General features: G+C 42.9%; 1 protein-coding gene across 2 annotated transcripts in view; it reads right to left on the bottom strand.

Annotated features, from left to right (window-relative positions):
* Window positions 1–548, bottom strand: part of efemp1 (EGF containing fibulin extracellular matrix protein 1) — a 33,180-nt gene extending 32,632 nt beyond the window's left edge. Inside the window, exon 1 of one of the 2 annotated variants that reach the window (XM_080782298.1) lies at window positions 506–548. Coding sequence is in view for 1 of the 2 variants with exons in the window: in XM_080782297.1 (XP_080638423.1) it covers window positions 139–175 (37 nt within the window). In the remaining variant the exon portion in view is untranslated. Of the gene's footprint in view, window positions 1–138; window positions 278–505 lie in introns of those variants that run through there. The other variant, XM_080782297.1, reaches the window with a different exon arrangement.
* Window positions 549–24,128: the final 23,580 nt, after the last annotated feature.

Below are 24,128 nucleotides of genomic sequence, written 5' to 3'. Positions count from 1 at the left end.
GCATGCATGCATGCACGCACGCACACACACACACACACACACACACACACACACACACACACACACACACACATGGGTGGTATTATACCTGCACACACACACACACACACACACACACACACACGGGTGGTATTATACCTGCGTTCTCTGCCTCTCCAGTCGTTGTAGATGACATGTCGCCTACCTATACTTGTCTTTATTGCAAAAGCATGCGGTAGTTTTGGGTGGTCTTCTTTTACTCCACTATAAACGGTGTGTGTGTGTGTGTGTGTGTGTGTGTGTGTGTGTGTGTGTGTGTGTGTGTGTGTGTGTGTGTGTGTGTGTGTTCGACGAGAGAGAGAAAGAGAGAGAGAGAGAGAGAGAGAGAGAGAGAGAGCCTGCTCGCTGCGCAGCTCTTCTGCTGAACATGCGGTCGGAATGTTGGGGGCGGCGTGTGTGTGTGTGTGTGTGTGTGTGTGTGTGTGTGTGTGTGTGTGTGTGTGTGTGTGTGGGCGCGCGCACGTACCGTAGCACAGGTTGTTAACTTGTTGCGAGCCACCAGCACCGGGCACGGAGTAGGAATAATCGGGACGGGAGGATTCTTTCTCGCATGCTGCGTGCCGCATCAGTAACCCACAGAAGTGGCTCCCTCTATAGACGGCTCACCGTCTAGCCCCATTATGTGCCCTCTCCTCTCACTACGCTGAGGGAACATACTGGGGCTACCTACTCACCGTCATGTAATTACCATTTAGGCTACTAATGCATTTATGTATTATGTGTACAATTCTAGCTGTTAATAACAGCTATTCTTATCCAGACTCCAGAGTGCATTATTTTACAATAAGCAAGTTAAATACAAACATCAAATACAGTGGTGTAGATTAAGTGATTGATTGATTGATTGATTGATTGATTGATTGATTGATTAACAGATTGGAGAATTACAGTACATTTCAACTCAATACAAAATCTGTTAACTGCATGTGGAGAGACCATAAAGCATTACACTTGTTTACAATAGGGTCCACCGTGTTCAATTCATCATAACGTTTATAGCCAAAAACAGGAAATGATCAGTAACTAAGTATACTGTCAAATGTTGAGGCATCTGCACTTTACTTGAGAATTTCCAAAACTTTTACTTCTACTCCACACCACAACTCAAATCCTAATATTGTACTTTTACTCCACTACATTAGGCTACTAGTTACTTTGTAGATTTAGATTGGAAATCATAACCATGTCAGCCCTATAGATATAATATATACACTTCGGCCATTTGAAAATAGCATATTTACAAGCTAACAATGCGTTGTGAGCTTGTAGATCAGCTATTTTTTTTTTTCTTTTTTTTTTTTTTTAATTTTTTTTACATATTTTGAACTTGTGAAATGGTACATTCTGCAATATGAATACTTTTACTTGTAGTACTTTATAAAGTACGCCGATGCTTTTGTACATTTTAGGAATTATAGCCTATAACAGACACTGCAGTATTGATTCGTTCGAGTAACATTTGAGTACTTTTTCCAAATGCCCCAGAAAACAGTAGTTCCCAAACCTTTTCATGTCAAGGACCCCCAAATTGACACTAATTAGCCCTGCAGACTCCCATATGAAAGGATATGCCTGCAGGGACCCCATAATAAGAGAATATGTTTATGGTTCTAGCAGTGATTCTTTACCCGTTGAATTTCAAGGACCCCAATTTGACATGCATATTAGTCTACCGACCCCCATTTAATGGCATTTCTATCTCTGGGACCCCAATTTATATTGTAAAATGGTAATTTTACTCTGAGAGTGTACAAATGGGGTCCATTTGGTTCCATTTGCACACTCTCAGAGTTACAGACCCATAAGGGTCCATTTGGTTCCAAACATCATTTAGCTGGGGACCCCCTGGAACTACCTCAAGGACCCCTGGAGGTCCCCAGACCCGACTTTGGGAACCACTGCCATAAACTATAGGACGATCACAGATATGAACCAAGAACCTATAGCATCAGTCTAAAGTAATAAACCTTCTTGATTTTTATTTATTTTGTTTCATTTATTAACTTCTTAAATTTGAATGTATGAGTGATTTACAGTAAGCAAGAACAAAACATGTTCATCAAATATAGGCCTACATAAAGAATAGTCATCAAGAATCATACGTACAGTAGGCCTACTGTATAAGGTAAGAACCTAACAGCGGAATAAATATCTATATAATGAAACTATAATGCGTATACAATGTAGACTAGTGCTATGTCTAAAATGCTATTAAGTTACGTAAGTTGAGTCTTTGCATACGCCTGTGTAAGGTCATCGAGGCTAGGGCAAGTGGCAAGTGCTACGGGCTAAAATGGAACTATGAAGAGGTTTATACTAGACTCAATGTAGCTACAGATTATTGATTGTTTTGATATTCTTTATTCTACTGTCAGACTGATGATAGGTCACTGATGAAAATTTGGCCTATACTTAACTTAAGGCACCAAAAGTAAAAGTACTCATTATGCAGAATGTCCCATTTAAAAATTTCAAATGTATACAAATCTTTAGAAAACAGCAGATCTACATAAGCTCACAATGTGTCACATTGCAAGACATTGTGATCTTGTACAGTATAGGTCGGCTATTTTCAAATGGCCAAAATGGAGTGGTAAATGTATGTTTTGTAATAATAATCAAAATCTACAAAGTAACTATTTTCAATGTAGTAGGCCTATACACTATTTGGACCCGACTCACCCGAGATGTGGTGGAGTAGAAGTAAAAGTATTGGAAAAGTATACTCCAGTAAAAAGTGAAAGTACCTCAAAATGTTACTTGTGTACTTGAGAAAAAGTACTTGGTTACTTTCCGGGTCCAGAGCTTCATGGTGTTTACAAGATGCCTGAACGCTTCATGAACATCTGCTGGGCTTGGCATGGCTCCGGTTATTCCTTCCCCCACGGGGTGAAGACAGGGCAACTTAAGTGTGTGTTTCCTATTACTATATACTTGCGAGGACCAGTTAATGTAAATATAAGTAACTATTTAGTATATAGTACTGTAGTTTTACCAGTTGTATTGATTTTACCAGTTGTATTGCTGAGATGTTCTATTTTCATGTTTTTCTTTAAGTAACAAGTAGATGCTTGCGTTGTTGTAGTATAGTAAATACATTGTGTTGAAAAGTATAATAATACTAGTGAATGTTACATTGGTAAAAGAGGGGTAGGAGTTTAATACGTTTTATACTTCATCCTATTCCTTTTCTTTTGTTGTTTTAATGTATTTGTTTTCAATTAATGTTCGAAATATATATGGGTTGGAATTATAGCGACACGTTGTAGATCATTTAGCTTACGATTAAAAGTAATCCTTAACCACGAGGTTCCCACAAGTATAGTAATACAAACCTGTGTGTGTGTGTGTGTGTGTGTGTGTGTGTGTGTGTGTGTGTGTGTGTGTGTGTGTGTGTGTGTGTGTGTGTGTGTGTGTGTGTCTGTGTGTTGACAGGAGCGATATGGGGATGGACTTGGCACCTGTTCCTCCAGTTGGGTGGGGGGGGGGGAGGGGGGTCTTGCACAGTGGCCAGAATGAGCAGAGGAACTGAAAACCACAGGGCAAGTTTTTGTTAAAAGTTGTTATACTATGCCCAGCTTTCCGGCCAAACATTGGCTTGTGATTGGCTGATCACCCAACGATGATTTGATTGGCTGAGCAAAGTACATATTGAAGATAAAAGTGAGGGCAGAAAAGTGACATTTGTGATGATTTGATTGGCTGAGCACGGAATGTGACGTATGAAGTTGTATGATGATAAGAGCACCCCTCACTTCACACTTGGTTGTGGCTGAGTGTTTGTTCAGTATAGGGGCGTTCGGTGGGTGGTGGCTGAGTGTTTGTTCAGTATAGGGGCGTTCAGTGGGTGTCAAAAAACACTTTGTTTGAAATAGACACTCATGCTTTCCAAGGTGTGATTTGGGCTGGGAGGAGGTCAGGAGGAGTAGGACTAAGGGGGGGGGGGTACAAAAACACTCCTTGGGCTAAAATCGGCCATAGCCACTTCATCACATTTGTCATGACGGCTATGGCCGTTTTTAGCCCAAGGAGTGTTTTTTGTGCAAAACTAATGCTTGGAATGGATTCAGAATCATGAAAAACCCTATAGTTTGAGTTTGACATGTCAAGTGCTACTTAAAGCCAAATGAAAACTATCGACAGCCGGTCAGCTGTATGTATATATATACTTTAGGCCAATATTTTTAAAAAATCCACTTTAAACAAAAGAAGCCTGTTGACTGCCGGACTATTAGTGAGGACCAATGATATGAAGATAGGTTGAAGAGTGGTGAAACAGATTTCCCCTGAGCAATAGGTTAGCTTTGATCCACTCCCGCTGGCCTAGTCTGTTTTACTTGGCAAGCTATATTCAACAGATGCACAAATAACAGGCCAGAGGCATGGAGAGATAAAGCTCTTGATTAATCAAAGGCAGTTTGACACACTTATGTTGTTGCTGTCGGGCAGAGAAACCTCAGTCTTATCTCCATTTTGTTTTTGTGTAAATGAATGCCCTACTTACTACTTAATCATAATACACCATTCACACAAAAGTAGCAGATAGACAAGCTCGTTTTGTCGCTTTTTACATTTTAATCCTGTAAAGTAATATAGGCCCTATTCTCTCCCCTCCTATAACTCACTGGAACTGTGACACACAGCTTTAGTAGTGTTTACAAACCTCAGAGGCAAGGCTCACATGGGCGGGGAACCCTTTACATGATTCATGCTTAGTCACACGAAGAAGGTGTCCCGATCTACAAGCTCAGATTGCTTCGCACCGCCACGTGTTCTGAGCTTGTAGATTGGCTACAAGTATAAAATGGGGCTTTACTGTTCCTCTGGGGCGTGGGAAGGTCCCCATAGTAACGGCACTGATGATTAAGGATGTCCCAATCCCTCTTGCGCTGGAATAATTACAGAAAATGTAATTCATCTCACTCTGTAGTTAAGACGGCACTTTTATAGGCTTTGACACGGCATGATACATTGTGTTATACACAGCTGTTGCCAACACAAAATATGACTGACTGGCACCGGGTCATCGGTCAATAAATTATTGAATCTTGAATAAGAGACTCAAGTCAGTACGAGACTCTTCTGGTCATCAAATTATTGAGTCGTGTTTTGGGTGAACTACTCCTTTAACATAAGCAAAGCACACTGAAGTTTCACAACACACACACACACACACACACACACACACACACACACACACACACACACAATTAGAAACCGCAAGGGCTACAGTTCCAACACTTGGAGGGTCATAATTATTAAAATTAATGTAATAAATAATTACATCAGTTGGCCTCATGGTGGCGCAATAACAGCCCATCTTACATTTTGCTTTATGACTCTAGAACTTTAAACAAAATGGTTGTAAATGTAAAAGAACCACTATTAGAGCCAATAGAAAACAACAAACAGAATGAAGGAGGTGACATATTTATTTGCTTACAGGACATAGGAAAATGTACCTTGAGTAAGAATACTAAAGTATTGGCATCGAAATATACTGGGTGTGAGGAAGGCTGACCTATACGTAGTCCAACTCTGGCCTCGCAAATGCAGAGCAGAGCTGCACTCCTGCATTAAGAAGAGGACACCATTTCTGGCTTTTGTCACCACTGGCGACGTCGAAATTAAATTTTTAAGTGTGACTCATTTATCACCAATAGGTATATTTTCTATCACAATCGTACAGTTATAATGTATGCCAGTTCCAGTAGACGTGGGAAGTAGAGGCTATGTGGCAAAATCCACGACAGCTTTGTTGAAGAAAATGGGAGCGAGGGCAAAACAGGCAAACCTAGTCTGTGTCAAATGCTGCAGAAAAAAGCAACAACTGGCTGTGGATCAAAAGGTAGGACGACAACTGGGCAGCCAGACCGTTGGTATGTGGTCAGGCTTAGGCCTGACTCAGGGAGGACGCCCCTGCCATGCAGAGTCCAGTGGTGAATATGGAGGATATGGAACGGAGGGGGGGTGTACCTGGGACACACCGTTGAGTCCTCTGGAGACGTAGTGGGCTAACATCAATGAAACGTCGATGAAGCAGGGTGTCCACCTGATGACCTCAATGAAAGTCCTACTCTCCTTGTTCACCACTCCACTCTGACCTTCAAGAGCGCTAACTTACCATATAGGGATTGAAACATCTAGTTCTATTAGCTTTACTTACTAATAATCAGTGGCGTGCACAGACATTTAGAGGGGCAGGTGCTCAAGTGAAAAAAGGGCACCTTGTGCAGCACGTGGAACCGGCCGGTTGCCTTAATAGTGAGATTTATAGATTTTGGGGCATAAATAATATATTAGAAGCTTTTTTATCAAGAATTCCTCAATGTCAAGTGTTTTCTTTTTCGAAAGGGCACATTGCCAAAAGGGTGTCTATATCTGTGCACGCCGCTAATAATATAATGCCTGCAGCTAAATTGTGATACTGTGACTGGATGGTCATGCTCAAGGATGGTCGCTGTATTAATATAGCCTCACTGTGAATACACATTACTGTACAGTATGTGTATGACCTTATCAGACTTGTCAACACACCTGACAAACTTTGGATCTGTTTATCAAGAGTCCTTGGATGTTTATTTACCGCACATTGCCGAAACTACATCATGTGCTCCATTTTCACACCGCTTCTCACCAAGTAGTATAAAGAACAGGTTATCTGTTGTGTTCCTCTCATCATGAAACGCGTTGCGCTGCTCTGCCTTTCTGGGGCATGGGCTCAGGGAGAGAGAGACGGACAGACTGACCAGCTGCACCGCCCCAGACATCTGGATTCTGGACAGAGTTGAAAGACCTCAGGGACATATATGGTCCACGTCTTAGGGAGCACCGTGGTGGAGCAGAAGGTGGAGCTGAGGTACATGGAGGCCAGGCTGAAGGAGAGTGAGAACAAGGTTGAACAAGTGGAGAAAGACAAAGCAGGTATTTGCGCGCGCACACACACACACACACACACACACACACACACACACACACACACACACAAGACTGCAATGGTCAAGAGGTGCACGCACATCCACAAATTTCAACATAACAACAAATTTCCATAAGAGAAACTAAGAAAGGAAAGAGGAGATATCGCACACCGGTTTAAAAGCTCCAAAAACAATTGATTGACAACAGAGCGGAAAACAATACAACGTTTCGGCCTCAGGGCCCGGGGCCTTCGTCAGGTACCAATACTTTTGCATGTTTGCTTAAATTCTTAATCCCGGAGTAGTTCTCATTCAACTGAGAGTAAAACATGCGAGCACCTTTTCCACCACTGCAGTATGGGTTTGTTTCTTTTGATTGGCCGTTCAGTCTGTGATGTTTGTTTTGATTGGTCGTTCAGACTGTGATGTTTCATTTGATTGGCAGTGGCGTGCACAGATAGACACTAGGTGGACACCTGCCCTTTTGTCCTCTGAAGAGTAATGTGTCCTTTTGAAAAAGGTGTACACTGACTGTACACTATGTGGACCATGGTGACATTGATCAATTCTTGACAATAAAAAAGCTTCTAAAATATTATTTATGGCTCAAAATCTATAAATCTCACACTATTAAGGCAACTGGCCGGTTCCCACGCGCTGCACAAGGTGCCCTTTTTCACTTGAGCACCTGCCTCTCTAAATGTCTTTGCACGCTTTCGTTTGATTGGTCGTTCAGGTTTGCGATGTTTCTTTCGATGTTGAAGGCAGTGCATCAGGCACTGTTGACACTTCAGAACCAGCCAATCAGTTCCTGATGCAGTATCACCCACATCTGAAAGCTCCGTCTTCACCCCCCCCCCCCCCCCCCCTTCCCAACGGGGTGAAGGGCAACCACCCTTCACCCGTCAAATGTAGAGGGCAACCACTCTTCATGCCCAACCACAGGGGGGGGCAACCACCCTTCACTTCGGGTGGGGGGTGGGGGGGATAGTCTCGTCCATCAGGGATAACAGTACGAGGAACGATGCAAAAAACATTCAAAAAATGCTTTCTTTTGAAGCGACAGGAACACAATGCCGCATACTGTAACAGTAACGCATCAGTGTGTAAGCCAGCTTGGCAGCAGCAGAGGCATCTGCAAAGTGAATTCATGCAAATTCACAAAAAACGGACGCGCTGCATTATGAGCGGGTTAGCATGCGGATGGGAGCAAACTTCAAAAGAATGTCCAATGGGGGGGGGGGGGGGGGGGTAGAAAGGAGTGTGTGTGGGAGGACACACACACACACAAGGGGACGAGGCAGTGACAAGGTGGACGGAGGAAGGAAGGAAGAGCACACAGATAGGGGGGGGGGGGGGGGGGGGGGGAGTTGCGTGTGAAATCACAGTGACATCTTCATTGAAGAACGAGCTTCACCCTCCGTTCTACTTTCTTTCCTGTGCGGGGCTCCTCAGGGCTGGCTGGCCCACGCCGGGACGGGCCATGCCGCGCCGGCTGGGCCCGGGGGTTTTAGGTACAGAGAGAGGCAGAGGCGCTGGGTTTAGCATAATCCCAGAGGCCATTGTGAGAGGAGCTCGTCAACGACTCACAGTTGCCAGCTGAGATTTGACCAAAACGCAGCAGAGTGGTACGCGGTACAGCGGGATGAGACGGGACAGGTGGAGGGGGAGGGGTGGGGGGTTAACCCCTTAACCACAGTGATGCCCCAAGTGGTGTAAAGCAGTGGTTCTTAAAGTGGGGTCCAGGGACCCCCAGGGGTCCTTGAGGGAGCTCCAGGCGGTCCCCAGCTAAATTATAGTTTGGAACCAAATGGACCCTTGTGGGATTGTAACTCTGAGTTAAATTAACATTGATTCTACAATATAAATTGGGGTCGCAGATATAGAAATGCCATTAAATGGGGGTCTGTAGATTAATATGCATGTCAAACTTACTGGGGGTCCTTGAAATTAAACGGATTGATCACATGACCCCAAGTTCTAGACCTACAGTATAGGCTAAACAAGCCTAGAACTTTATAAATAAATACATGTGTATATGTGAAATGTGACATTCCGTCAAATGAGTACTTGTAGGACTTTAAGTAGGCCTACATTTTGATGGCAATAGCGTCTGTTATTGTGGGGAAATAGCCTGGGCAGCATTCATTTTCAGGTTTATGATCCGGTCGGGATCGGATAATATCGTTACGTCATGTTGTAGTAATGTTTTGTAGTCATCAATCTCTCCCTCAAACCGATTTTTCTCAATAAAAGCCACAGGCTACGAGAGCTTTTATTGTTATTCCTCCGGATTGAGGGAAAAGGAAGTTCCGATTGATTGTTCCTGCCTGCCTGACTTGATCCTGCCTGACTACAAAACAATACTACAACATGACGTAGTTATATCATCCACTCCAGACCAGTTCACACGGTATTTTTTGTAACAGAGACCAGGCTTTCCTCCGAGGTGGAAAGCCTGGTGACGCGAGGTTAGTGGGGAAAGCCTTCGCAGAAAATAGCAGATCAAAGCTCACTATTTCCAGCCAAAGCTTTCATCACAATAACAGAATACACTGAGGTACTACACTCATCAACCGTATACAGGGTTTGAGCGGTTGAGGAGTCCTGCACGTGACGTGGATGTGGGAGGTATAGGCCTACGTGTGCACCACTATAAGAAACAATGCAATGAATGCAAGACATATTGGAAATGGAGAGAGTAACTTTCGGAATTAGAAATGATGAGCCTGAGTTCAACAGAAGATGGAGTCAAAGGGACAAATTAATGGACCAATGACTCATTTGGGGAATGACTGATGAGACCCAGCCTCGATTCCATAACGGGACTCGGGCTGTGGTGGTCTACTTACTCTCAAACCATTCCAATAAAACAATGTAGGTAGTTGTCCTAAAAAGGTAGTCTGACCTTTGGAACTGACATCAAACTAGAGACAACCAACTGTTCACAACATAGAGGGCAGTATTTTAGAGAACCCTATTTTAAATTATTATTTTTTTACATTGTTTTATTTTGTGAAAGTCAAATGACAAATATTGATAATGGATATAGATTAAAAAAAAAAGAAAAGGACATGTAATATGTGTACTGAAACATGACATGTAATGTGAATTAATTGCAATAAAGGTATTCATGCCAGTACTTTTAAGACTTACTTGTTAGTAGAGTTTTTAATGATATTGTGGTATTGCTGCTTTTACTTAAGTTAAACATTCCACAGTATTTCTTCCACCACTGATTAAATGCATCAAGGAGGTAAAAGTTTAAAGTAGTACGACAACATGTGTGTACTTTCAAGTGTACTGCACATTACCCAGTCACCTCAGGGCTGTCAATCAATGACCTCTGTCTTTCCATTCCTTTGAAAGAAAGGATTCCTCTTTTGACCTGAAAGTAAACGGATAAGAGGATCAACGCTCAGCTCGCCCACCAGGTGGCGACCTTCTATTCATATACGCTGGTCTCTTGACGGTGCAGGTTATTATCCTCTCCAGTTCAACCACGTTAAACCGGTGGTCCTCAACCAGTGGTCTGGGGACCACCAGTGGTCCCCAAATAAATGGAGAGCTGGTAACCAAATGGACCCTCGATCATAGATCTTTAACTCTTGAGAGTTAAATTATTGCTAATCATCTGCATTACTTAATTTTAATTTACAAGAAGTCTACAATACATAATTAGAGAATGTAGAATAATTGTTTTTTTGATCAATGTTTGCTTGTTGTCTCTCATTGCGGACACAATCGTAGAGCCAACAACAACAAAATATTCTAGGTTTTGTGTCTGTGAGGCTAAATCTCATTAAATGGTGGCTCAAACTCTGAATAAATAATGTGCCTTGATATGAGGTTTGAAAACCCCCATTGTCTTAGGAAGCTGGACTTGAGTTAGAACTGTTACTTTGACATATTTTTCCGTCTACACACCAGAATCTGCAAGCTTACAATGTGACGCATTGTGAGTGTGTATATTTTGACCAATCTTCCCAGAATATGGACACTGGGGTTCAAGTGGTTAAGGTCAAATCCTAACTTCTTTATGAACATGAGGAGACTAGAGTCTTCTTCCCTCGTGGACTAGGGGTTCCAGTGGGGTCCTCAGCAAAATGAGTTAAATATAGCATGAAAATCATTTTAAGCACTTCTTAATTTTGTACTACAGTAATACTTTGGCAACCCGTCTGCAAGCTCGTCTGCTAATTAAGGGAAATCTTCCCAATAATAATAATTATAATAATAATCAGTAAGACATTTGCACCCTATGCAACAATAACAAACTGGGGACGTATATGCACATGATGTTTTTGGTCTAGAGTTTCAGAAGTACTATCTGAGGTAATGGGAACTAGAATTCCCCTCTTGCCTAATATTTTCCTGTTGAATGATGATTCAGCGATTGGATTGACATTGACAATGCCACGTAGAAGACTCCTGCTCTTAGGGCTGACAGCTGCAAAAAAACTGCTCGTCCTAAGATGGAAACCTCCCCATAAACTTGAGATCTCACAATGGATCCTCTCATTAATGGACATGATCTCTCTGGAACTCTCTATAGCTCGATCCAATGGGGCACAAGAAAACACACTTGACGTCTTATCCACAGCACTAGAAAAACTGAAATCATGCCAACGTCTCTGATGACTGTTATTTTCTCCTTTTTAATTTGATTTTTCCAATTGTAAAATATCTGTCTCGCCTTATTTACTATTATTATTATTATTATTATTATTATTATTATTTTTGATGTATTGTAACCCTGTATCTGTTTCGCTGTTCAACCTGTGGGGTGGGGGAAACCCCCTTTTTCTTTCTTTTAACAAAAACTGTAATAAAAAACTTGATCAGTAAGACGCCTAGGGCCAGTCAGGTCGCGTGCATGCATCCGCCATGGGCGACAGCAGACTATGGGCGAGAGCTGGCGCTTTGGAAAGGGGGATCAGTTCAACATATCAGCCTGGGTGACGGCAGACTGCTGGCGCTTTTGCATGGGGGACTCAACATATGGAATGAATTCTGTACTGGCCATATATGGAGCGTGTCTTGAGTGTACAGGGTTTGTTGAGGTCAGATCAACATGGAATGTCAGAACAGGTCAGCTCCATATATGGAGATCTATAAAGGGTGGCAGCGGGGGCAGTATCTTGAGTGTACAGGGTTTGATGAGGGCCCAGGTAGGGCCAGGCCTTAATTTTCGGGCCTGTTGATAACTCTAGTTTTCACCAGCTGCCGGGCGTGGCTGCACTAATAACTTTGGGGCAGGCCCGTCTAGAGTTTGAATGGACAGGTATCAGTCAAAAGGGAGACATCGATTGGTCGACATCGATGGATGTGGAAAGATCAACATATGAAATGTCAGAACAGGTTCTGACATATATCCATATATCCATCCATATATGGAGATCTAAGGGTTTGAGGTTTGAGGTCAGATGTAGGCCAATATTGATGACATCAGGATCTCCATATATGGGCTTAATTGCGACAGCACATCACATATACTATGACATCAGGGATCTATAAATCACTGATGATGTCACGAGACCTGGGCACCATATATGGGGCTTCCCCCTGCATGTATGGGGATTTTGAGTGATACACTGACTGACTGAAGATGGCGAGGCCTGTGTGTGTGTGTGTGTGTGTGTGTGTGTGTGTGTGTGTGTGTGTGTGTGTGTTGGATGCCCGTTGAACACACTGCAGAATCTCTCCAGGTGAATGTGAGAATTTAAAGCACCATCACAGTTGCCTGCAGAGATTACCCAGCCTGCCCCTGAATGTTTTGCCCGCACACACACACGCACGCACACGCACACGCACACACACACACACACACACACACACACACACACACACACACACACACACACACACACACACACTTCTGTGTTCAGTGATCAGCATTGTGAGCTTGTAGATCGGCTATTTTCGAAATATTTATACATTTGAAAACTTGAAATGGGACATTCTGCATAATGAGCACTTTCTACTTTTGGTGCATTAAGTACATTTTGATGCCTATGTTTGTACTTAAAATATGTGAGTCTTTTTCCACCACTGTGTGTGTGCACGTGTGTGTGCCTGCAGCGTGTGTGTGTGTGTGTGTGTGTGTGTGTGTGTGTGTGTGTGTGTGTGTGTGTGTGTGTGTGTGTCGCACGTGCGCGCACACATGCGTGCATGCATACGGGTGTCAAATCAAAGGGAGTCAATTGGCAGCAGATGGTTAACATGGATTTGGATAAATAGCCGCGGCACGACCCTACCCCCCATCTTCCTAAAGGTTGAGGGTAACCATGGCGACAACAAGGCCAGGGCACGTGCCTCCCATTGTTGGGTCACTATCCTCCAGGGTCAGCCACACACGCGCCAAGCCCAGGGGTCAAGGGTCACCGCTGGCCTCTCTCTGCTGGGGTCATGACTCATCAGTCTTCAGCCTCTGACCCACCGCAGACCCTGAAACAAATTGTCAGATGGGGGGAGAGAGAGAGAGAGAGAGAGAGGGAAGATGGGGCATGATTCTTAGATTTCTGTTTCTTGACCACAAAATGTACAGCATGTTGTTTAGACAGATGGATGCTAGGTTCATTGTTTACCTGGTAGGCCTGGTAGGTTTAGCTGCACGTATCCTAGTCTCTAAGATAAGCTGTTCTCTCTAAACTCATTGTTTACCTGGTAGGCCTGGTAGGTTTAGCTGCACGTATCCTAGTCTCTAAGATAAGCTGTTCTCTCCAAACTCATTGTTTACCTGGTAGGCCTGGTAGGTTTAGCTGCACGTATCCTAGTCTCTAAGATAAGCTGTTCTCTCTAAACTCATTGTTTACCTGGTAGGCCTGGTAGGTTTAGCTGCACGTATCCTAGTCTCTAAGATAAGCTGTTCTCTCCAAACTCAATTTATATAGTAGACCTATACAGTATGTGATTAATTTGATATTGTTTATTGACTAGACTTCAATAAACAATGTGCAGTCGCTCTGGATAAGAGGCATCTAGCCTACAGTTGGTGCACATGAATGAATTATCACACACATCACATCCTTTCTGGATAGGAGACCAAATATGGACTAGTTGTCCTTCTGGTTTATACACTGGAAGAGCCTATACTTATAGTGTATATATAGCTCTGTACTTTTTAAGCATTATGTCATGCTTTAGCTATTGAAAAATAGCAGATCTAGAAGATCTGGTGGTTATAGAAGATGTGTTGGGGTGAGCGGTGAGTCGCATCTTATCATCTAAAACTGGAGTATGAATGAATGTCACAATGTGACACAATGTGAGCTTGTAGATCGGGCTATGATTCCACCCCTCTAACGCACCACCATGTGACACAATGTGAGCTTGTATAATCGGGCTATGATTCCACCCCTCTAACGCACCACAATGTGAGCTTGTATCGGGCTATGATTCCACCCCTCTAACGCACCACAATGTGACACAATGTGAGCTTGTATGTAGATCGGGCTATGATTCCACCCCTCTAACGCACCACAATGTGACCACTTACTGTACAGTGAGTCCTATTTTATACTCAGGCTATTTGAAAGTATAGCAACACACTATGAGCATGTAGATGTGCTATTTTGGCAAATTATGAAATATTTAGTCATGTAATTTTTTTTAGAATATATTAGTCTCTCAAGACAGACTGTTGACTCAACAGACAAAACAGGGGCCGCTGTTCTTCCGTTATTTGCAGATGGGATTCTCAGATTGAACGTATATAGAAATGCCTATAAAATATGGTTCAACTTCAGCATCTGTGTCATGGGGTCCACAAATACATTTTGACATGAAAAACCACTGATATAGAAACTTGGAGAAAAGCTGTATTTAGAAGACATTTTTACTAGAATGGGACTCTAAAGCAGGTCTGGAACAGTGTGTTTGTGTGATGATGTGGAAGATGTTTTACTGTACAGTATGTCCCCCTCTTGTGGTAATGTACAGTATGATGTCTGAATGCTTCATACTTGAAGTGTAGGCTACTGTTACTGTATTCATTGTGGACGTCAATATCGGTAGAGGGCGCAAATCTACAGGTTCATGTACTTTTTATTTGCATTGTAATCCCCATAGGGGAATTTTAGATCGCCTCATATAATAACTGTGTTTGTCATCCTGGGCTCACTCATATGGATATGAAGAATCAACTGACTGAGAGAAAATGCTTTGTTACTCTGAATTAGTTACATTTTCGCTAGACTGACGGTCTAGCGACAATGGCTTACGACTGACGGTTGTAAACGATACAGAGACACCTCCCTGACAATAACGCAGAGACAGCTTGTTTATTTTTGGACCACATTGCTTATATGAAACGATTTTAAGATGAGCTCATGTTATTCTCCATAGAGAAATTACTTCCGTGAACCAGGCAGAACCAGGGGATGAGCGAGTGACGTCAGGACTTCGGCGCTCTATTTAACGTTTTCTAAATAAATTAAATTGATATAATTTTGCCCTTCAAAGCCAAAGTGCAGTAGAATCAGAATAATTTATTGTCACTTCACAGTTTTACAAGTAAAAAGGAATTAGTTCGAAATTAGGAATTAGTTAGAAATTAGTTTTTGTGCATATAGTTCCATCGTGTTTTTTTTCCAAGAAAACAAAGAAAGGGAAGAAGGGGGGAGGTAAGGAGATCAAGGCAAAACAGAAAATGTAGAAGCTTGTTCCACAAACAGCACACTCATTATGGTCTCTCTTGTTCCACAAACAGCACACTCATAAGGTCTCTCTTGTTCCACAAACAGCACACTAATAAGGTCTCTCTTGTACCACAAACAGCACACTCATATGGTCTCTCTTGTTCCACAAACAGCACACTCATATGGTCTCTCTTGTTCCACAAACAGCACACTCATAAGGTCTCTCTTGTTCCACAAACAGCACACTCATAAGGTCTCTCTTGTTCCACAAACAGCACACTCATAAGGTCTAGCCACCGAGTTTGGATGCATGTGAGTGTGCACTAGATGCATGTGAGTGTGCACTAGAATGATGCATGTGAGTGTGCACTAGATGCATGTGAGTGTGCACTAGAATGATGCATGTGAGTGTGCACTAGATGCATGTCAATCACTTAAACTCTACTGTATACAGGACTATAGTACAGTAGGTCCAAGCCTTTTTTCCCCTCTCACAATGCGTTGCATTAATGCATTGTGAGCTTGTAGATCGGCTATTTTGGGCTAATGTTCCCTCCAGACTATCGTCTCTGTCGGGTGGACACCTCATGATGATGATGATGATGATTTTTGATCAACGTTTGTTATCTCTCCTAATGGTACCACATCAATACAGCATGGTATTGTGGACAAGATCTTATCCAACGACAACAAAATATTCTTTAGTTTTGGGTCCGAGAGGCTAAAGCTCATCAAACGGTGGTGCGTCGTGGCACAAGTGCCGAATAAATAATGGACCTTGACATGAAAAGGGTTGAAAACCACTGCTCTGGTATGATCATGTAGGGCGTTCATTTAGGGGGGAATATGGAGATATAAGAGGTTTCTGCCCGACAGCAACGATATGGATGTTGGGATTCAAGGGGTTAATCCCTACTGTACATATACTGTAGTTGAGCAGGGGTCTAGCTCCGCTTGCCCTAAAATAAAGCCAATGTGTGAGGCAGTGCGGGGTGTTGTGAGAACTTGTGACCTCGCACATTGGTCATTAATTGCCAAATGTTTATCCCCCCAGAGTCGGGACGCGACGCGATTAAAGCCTCGCTCCGTGCGAAAGATTTACAATGAGAAAAAAACTCCACACACAAACACTTTGAGCCAGAATTTATACTACACTTTGCAAATTAATTAAAGAATGGTAAAACATTGTGGAGGAAAGAAATAAAACTTGCAGTGGTTCTGGATCCCTCCCACCCCTCTTCAGGATATTCAGGTCACTGGGGTTGCGAAGTGTGTGTGTGTGTGTGTGTGTGTGTGTGTGTGTGTGTGTGTGTGTGTGTGTGTGTGTGTGTGTGTGTGTGTGTGTGTGTGTGTGTGTTTCCCTGAGACTCTGACAAAAGAAAAATCTTGCGTTTATTAGAGGGAACAGGCTTTGTTAGGCCTTGAGTGAACAGAGTGGTTCTGACAGGCCTAACCTCTTAAGCTTCAGGTCCTGCTGAGTCCCGCACAGCCAGAGCTAAATGCCATCTGTCCCCAACCTCACCGGCTTTTTTTTCTCTTCTTCAACAGTTTAGCATTAATAAAATAAAATAAAACACCCACTACTATTATGTTTGTATCGCGTTGTTTTATCTACCCCATACTGCGTTCCAAAACCAAAATATGCATGTATTTAAAAACAATTAATTAATAGCACTGTGGTTGAAACAATTTGAGGCTGACTAAATTTGACAGCATGCAAAAAGAAAAAGTGCTCCGTAAAAGATGCACCGTTACAGAAGGACATATTGACCATAATAACTAAATAATAATAATATTAATAATAATAATAATACTTTTGAGGTCTAATAGAATTCCAAAATATAATTTACCATTTCTTATTTAAAAAAAATAGTTTGTGTATTTTTTTCCCCAGTATGTGTTTATGAGGTGACATTACTTCATTATTCCCTTGGTGTGGTTGTTATGTGCAATGATGTCTTCCCTTTATTTGGGTGGCTGTGGCTCAGGAGGTAGAGCAGGTCGTCCAATGATCCCTGGGTCGGCGGTTCGAAGTCAGTGTCGAAGTGACACTGAACGCTACATTGCCTCCAATGAGTTGGTCGGTGTGAGCCGAATGTGGGAAGTGAGGATGGTGGCATTGACTGTTCGCCACTTCTCCTCCCAATGATTGAATGAATGAGCCATTGTAAAGTGCTTTGAGCATTTGGAAAAGTGCTATAAAATGCAATTCATTAGAGTTTCTTCCTGGAGGCTGAAACCTTGACAGTCAAACGTGCCAACTGTGATATAGTGACATCACAATATCATCCCCTCCCCCTTTATCATACAACAGCTGTGGGTGCGACTTCAGTTCAGTTGGATCACCACCCATCAGGCAAACCAGGCATACTTAATGAACTGGTGGGTGTGTCCACATAAAAATGACATGATGATCATGTTTTAGAATGGGAAAAAATCACGGCACTCTATCTTTAACAAATGTGTACAGTATAGGGTCTGACTCTCTCTATGAAAGACCTGTATACTTAAAGTTACACTCTGCCCTTTCTCAGTAGACAGTAACTCTTTGAGTGTGCAAACAGCAACGGTCCATTTGGTTCCATTTGGTACACTCTCAGCGTTAATGGTGTTACTGTGCAGCATTATGTCAAGGCCTGGTCACCTGCTTGGTCCTGGCTGCAGCATGGATGGACACTGAAGGCCTATTCACACTCAGTGGTCACCTCATCACCCAAAGTATGAATAGGCTTTAAAGATGGCGTGCCGTGAATTATTTCCACACTAAAACATGATCATTAGGTATAACTTTTAGGAGTAAGTGTACAGTATTTTGTTAAAATGTTTTTATGTGGACACGCCCCACCAGTTCATTAAGTATGCCTGGTTTGCCTGGTGGGTGGTGATAGGTGGTGATCCACCTGAACTGAAGCCGCACCCACAGCTGCTGTTGTTTGATAAAGGGGGAGGGATTAGGGGAGGGGATGATATTGTGATGTCACTATAGCATTGTTTTTTTCATTGTCACGTTTGATTGTCACGGTTTCAGCCTCCAGGAAGAAACCCTCAATACAAATTGCAAATAGGCCTACATCATTGCATATAACAACCACACCAAGGGGTCTAATGAAGTACTGTCACCGCAAAAACACATGAAAAACTGAAAAAAGACTTGATGCTACATTTTAAACTCACCTCACTCACGTTTACTGTAAGTACATGTATATCTAGACATGATGCTATTGTTCAATACATCAGGTAGGTACATAAGTATATCTATGATGCTATAATATGCAATGCATACCTGCATGCTACTACATAATCATTGCTGTCGGGACAGAAAAAACGGTTCTACTTGATCGCACTACGGCGCCGCACAAAACAAAGTAGTAGTAGGTGTCATCTGTCAGCATGCTTACGTGCAGTAAGCGAGGGACGGGAGCAGTCTGGACTCACCAGTGGTAATAATAGTGGTCATAATACTGTAGAGACACTCTTGTTACAAGTAAAAGTCCCGGAATTCTACATTTACTCGAGTAAAAGCACAAAAGTATTGGTATCCAAATATGCTTTAAGTACAAAAGTAAAAGTAGTCTTTATGCAGAATGTCCCATTTCACAAGTTTTCAAATGTATAAAGATATTTTTGAAACTAGCAGATCCACAAGCTGTAATAACATTCTAAATCTACAAAGTAACTAAAGTTTTCAAATAATTGTTGGGTAGAAAAAGTGCAATATTTGCCTAAAGAAGATGTAGTGGAGTAGAAGTAAAAGTCTTGAAAATTGGAAATACTTGAGTAAAAGTAAAAAATGCCTCTTCAGTCAAATGTACTGTGAAATAAAAATGTCAATCAATCAATCTCTTGACCATGTGCTGCATATCAGAGGGTCCCTTTTAAGCCAGTGATGATGACATCATTGTTGGGATTTCAAGCACCCGCTGGCCTATGGCGGTCCAGGCGCATACGACATATAGGCGCATGCCTGGCAGCGTGTTGCGGGTTCGAGTCCAGATCCCCGACGACCTTTGCTTTGTGTCATTACCAGTCTCTCTCTCTCCCTGTTTCTTGTCTATCTTCACTGTGTCCCATCAACAAAGGCACAAAAGACAACATATTTTAGGAAGAAAAAGAAAAAAACATTTGGTTCACTATTGGTTCGCCGCCGGAATCCTTCAGGGCTCTGTGCTAGTGACGTTTTGGCTACGTTAAATATCTTCACTGAAAATAGCCGCTTGTAGATCTGCTATTTTGCTGCGAAGGTTTTTTTCCCCTAGAATACGAATGCATTATTTTAATGGGGCTCACCCTTGTTTCATCTTCACGATGCCGTTATTAGTTATTATAATAATATAATCATCTCTCTCTCCATCCACTGGAGAAAAAAATAATACCAGTAGCCTCGTATTGATATTTAAAGTATTCAAATCTCATTTTTAACTTGGTCTTAGTAAAAAAGGAACATCTCGGGTGCAGTATAAAAAAGGGACATTCATTTTGTCTCACGTTTGTAGCAACCTCGGCATTAGTCTCGAGACAGAAAAGAGGGTGCTGTTTTGTCTTTGTTTTGCCAATAGGTTCCCAGATATGCTTCGGCATAAACAAGCGCTGCTACGCGGGAGGAGCCTGCTGGTGGTTGGTAGGAGAGGGACCCGTCTGACAATGGGTGACAATGGGTGAATGGGACCCAAAAGAAAAGGGGTTTTCAGAACTTATTTTGAGGGGAATATTTTTCTTTTTTATCAGGGCCGCACCACTTGAGGTCTGAGCCCCGACGCTGTGAAGGTCGGGCCCATAATGGAGTTCCCCGGGATTGAAGCTGACACCGGCCTATTCTTCAGAACCGCAAGTCATTCTGTTTCTCCTTCGTCTCTCACTGTGAATCATCAACGTCAACTTCACCAAAAACTCAAAAGACCCTTTTTTTGTTTTACGCTTTGCTAACTTCCCGTACACAATACAATACAATACAGGACAAAAAAACATGAAAAACAAGACAATAATCATATCACCATAATGAACTTTAGCCTGAACCCTTTCACGAGCCGTCGTCTAATCCGTTAGCTGTCATCTAACGTTATGTGCAAACGGCTGACCCTTGCAGCCCGTACGCGACGTGTCTGTGCTTCATTAAGGCCAGCTAGCGCTCCTTCACTGTACCAGCGATTGTCTCCTCCTGACGAGACAAAAGACAAGACGCAACGTGTCATTCATCAAAGGAAATCCAGCACAATGGACTCGGAGCGGTCCAAATTACTGAGCAGGCCGGTCTCCCGGTGGGGCCGTATTGTGCCACTGTTTGAGGGTCCTGTTTTGGGCCGGAGGGTGTGTGGGGTCAGACTGGCATGGAAGTGACTGAACAACATTTTATAATGGCTTCTTTTTCAACTACAAGGCCAAGGACCCCTTAGCTGAGAGACAAAGCAGGGACCCCCACTACATAATATCGTACTGCATAACACCACACTACAGAATTGTGCTGTTTATTAAACATACCGGTATATTTATTAATTTTACAAAGCCTTCCATGCAACGTGACAGATCTGAGACTATAGGCCTGGGCCGTGGCTCAGCGGTCCAGGCACCTTGGCCGGTAATCCAGTCTGGCAGTGTGCCGCAGGTTCGACTCCCGATCCCGATGGCCCTTACTGCATGTCACTCCCCCATCTCTCTCCCCCATTTCCTGTCAGCCTACTGTCTGTCCCTCTATAAAAAGTAAAGGTGAAAGCCTTAATAGACACTTTCAATATAAAATGACACTGTTCATCCCCTGTATCGCTACCTCAACCTCATGCTGTCTGGACAAAGATACAGAACCTTGAAGTGGAAAAAGGCCAGTTTTATTGTCCCCTCAGCCATCGAGGCATGAAACAAACTGCCCCGCCGATGTGTACATTGGGGACCTCCTCATGTCTGTATTGTCTTGGTGATTATGTTGTGAGCTGTAGTGGAGTAGAAGTAAACAAGTACTGACAATTAGAAACACTCCAGTAAAAGTACCCCAATATTGTACTTAGTTACTTTACAACACTTGTGTGTGTGTGTGTGTGTGTGTGTGTGTGTGTGTGTGTGTACGTGTGTGTGTGTGTGTGTGTGTGTGTGTGTGTGTGTGTGTGTGTGTGTGTGTGTGTGTGTGTGTGTGGCTTCATCATTGAGATCCAAATGAACTGATGTGACACGCGGTATTGTTCTGGTCTTTCTGTTTGAAGAAAAGCTCTACTATACATATTGTATAATACTGTATATACTGTACCTACTGTATATACTGTCCATATAGAGGCCATTGTTACAGTGGGGGGACCCCCGGGGGTCCATGGGGGGGGGGGGGGACATTTTCAAAATGTCTTGGAAAGGATGTGGAAAAATCAGGAATGTGTGTGGAGCATTTTAACTTGTGAGACATGCATGGGGGTCCATGGAACAAAGTACTTTAAGGTGGGGGTCTCTGACATGAAAAGAAAATGAGAGAGGAGGGATCTGGCATGCAGGAATCCTCACCGCACGTGCGCGGTGTGCACCGAGGGACTAAATATCCACTACAATATGTGTAATGCAACAACAATAATGTACAACTCGGAAGTGTCTATTTTTACACTGACAATCTTCACAGTGCAACTTCCGAAAGGAAAAGACCGAAGTAAAGCACCATCCAGGTCCCACTTATTTTGAAGAGCCAAAACCTGCGTCCGGATGTTACTTTTGTTAATTACACCGTGTGTTGTGTCGGACCATATCCGGATCTACCGTTCGACGATCAGAAAGGATTACTGCGACTTTTTTTAGGGGGTGAACTATCCCTTTAAACAGACTTTCTAGTTCATAGCTCAAGTCACGAGTCATTTGAGAGTTCCAACAACGTAACTAACAATACTGAGGTCTCCATTTGCAAGGTGTCAAAGGTCACTTCAATGATTAAGATGGTTTTATAGCATCATGCAACGCCAGGTTGATTCAGCATAGCGTTAAACCAACCATCCCATTGGCGCTCCACTCTTAATTTCACATGAAGTCCTCTCTCTCTCTCCACCACTAGGCTGCTGTTTAAATTGCCAATCACCTCCGCTCGGCACCGGTTGCCATTTAGAGCCTCGCAGGCAGGCAGGCGCAGATGAAATGAGGCCGAAAGCACATCGGCTCCAGTGTCTGTCTGGACCATATATTTACATCCCATCTCTTTTATTGGACGCATAATTTCTCCATCCACGGCACGCACGCACTCGCACACACACACCAACACACCCCTATACTTGTGAGGACTTCGACGTCTTAAGACGGTGATTTTTCGGAATGGCAATTTATTTTTACCTTCAAACTAAAGCCAAGTACAAATAAATCCAAACTTAACCAGGATAAATTATGTCTATTGTCACATCCTACTATACTATACTTGGCCCTCACAAGTATAGTAATACTAGCACACACACACACACACACACACACACACACACACACACACACACACACACACACACACACACACACACACACACACAGCTGACTATGATTATAATTTCATAGGCTCCAGTGTTACCAGCCGGCCGCTATGGCAATCTTCTGCCATTTATATGTGAATTTATGTCTCGTTTAAATGAGTGGGGAGTCAATTTAGGCCCCGATCGCATGCAGGACGGGGCTTCTCCCAGAGTGCATTCTGTTTCAGGTATACCACGATGGTCATTCCAAGGTCTTCATTCATCACCACCTGGATTTCACACTGACAGCACGAGCACACACACGCACACACGCACACACGCACGCACACACGCACACACGCACACACACACACACACACACACACACACACACACACACACACACACACACACACACCTCGCCATCTTATCACCCTCCTCCCTGACCTAAAAAGCAACGGTTGAAAGAGTAACTAACTAAGTACATATTATTCAGTCAGTACAATTTTTAGGTACTTTTACTTGATCCGACTATGTGTCCTATGTTTCAATGCTTTATGTACGATTACTTATACTTCACTACAAGTATTGTACTCTCGTAAGTATTGTACTTTTTAACTCCACTATGTATTTGACAGATTTAAATACACATTACTTAACAGAGTATTTCTACATTGTGGCAGTGATACTTTTACTTAAGTATCTGAATACTTTCTTCCACCGCTCCTTATCACCCTCTTCTTCCCTGACCTAAAAACACAGCGTTGCTTACTGTCATGTAAAGATGTCTTTTGGGGTGGATGTAGAGAGAGAGAGACAGGGAATCTAAGACACAGAGAGAGAGGAGAGACACCAGTCATGTAGAGAGAGAGAGAGAGAGAGAGAGAGAGAGACAGACAGGGAATCTAAGACACAGAGAGAGGAGACACCAGTCATGTAGAGAGAGAGAGAGAGAGAGAGAGAGAGAGAGAGAGAGAGAGAGAGAGAGAGACAGGGAATCTAAGACAGAGAGAGAGGTGACACCAGTCATGTAGAGAGAGAGAGAGAGAGAGAGACAGACAGGGAATCTAGGACACAGAGAGAGGAGACACCAGCCATGTAGAGAGAGAGAGAGACAGGGAATCTAAGACAGAGAGAGAGGA

The sequence above is a fragment of the Protomyctophum bolini genome, assembly GCF_963924005.1.
Source record: "Protomyctophum bolini genome assembly, chromosome: 14".
Classification (NCBI taxonomy): domain Eukaryota; kingdom Metazoa; phylum Chordata; class Actinopteri; order Myctophiformes; family Myctophidae; genus Protomyctophum; species Protomyctophum bolini.
The sequence above is the reverse complement of the archived record's forward strand: the minus strand, read 5'-3'. Positions and strand labels throughout refer to the sequence as shown.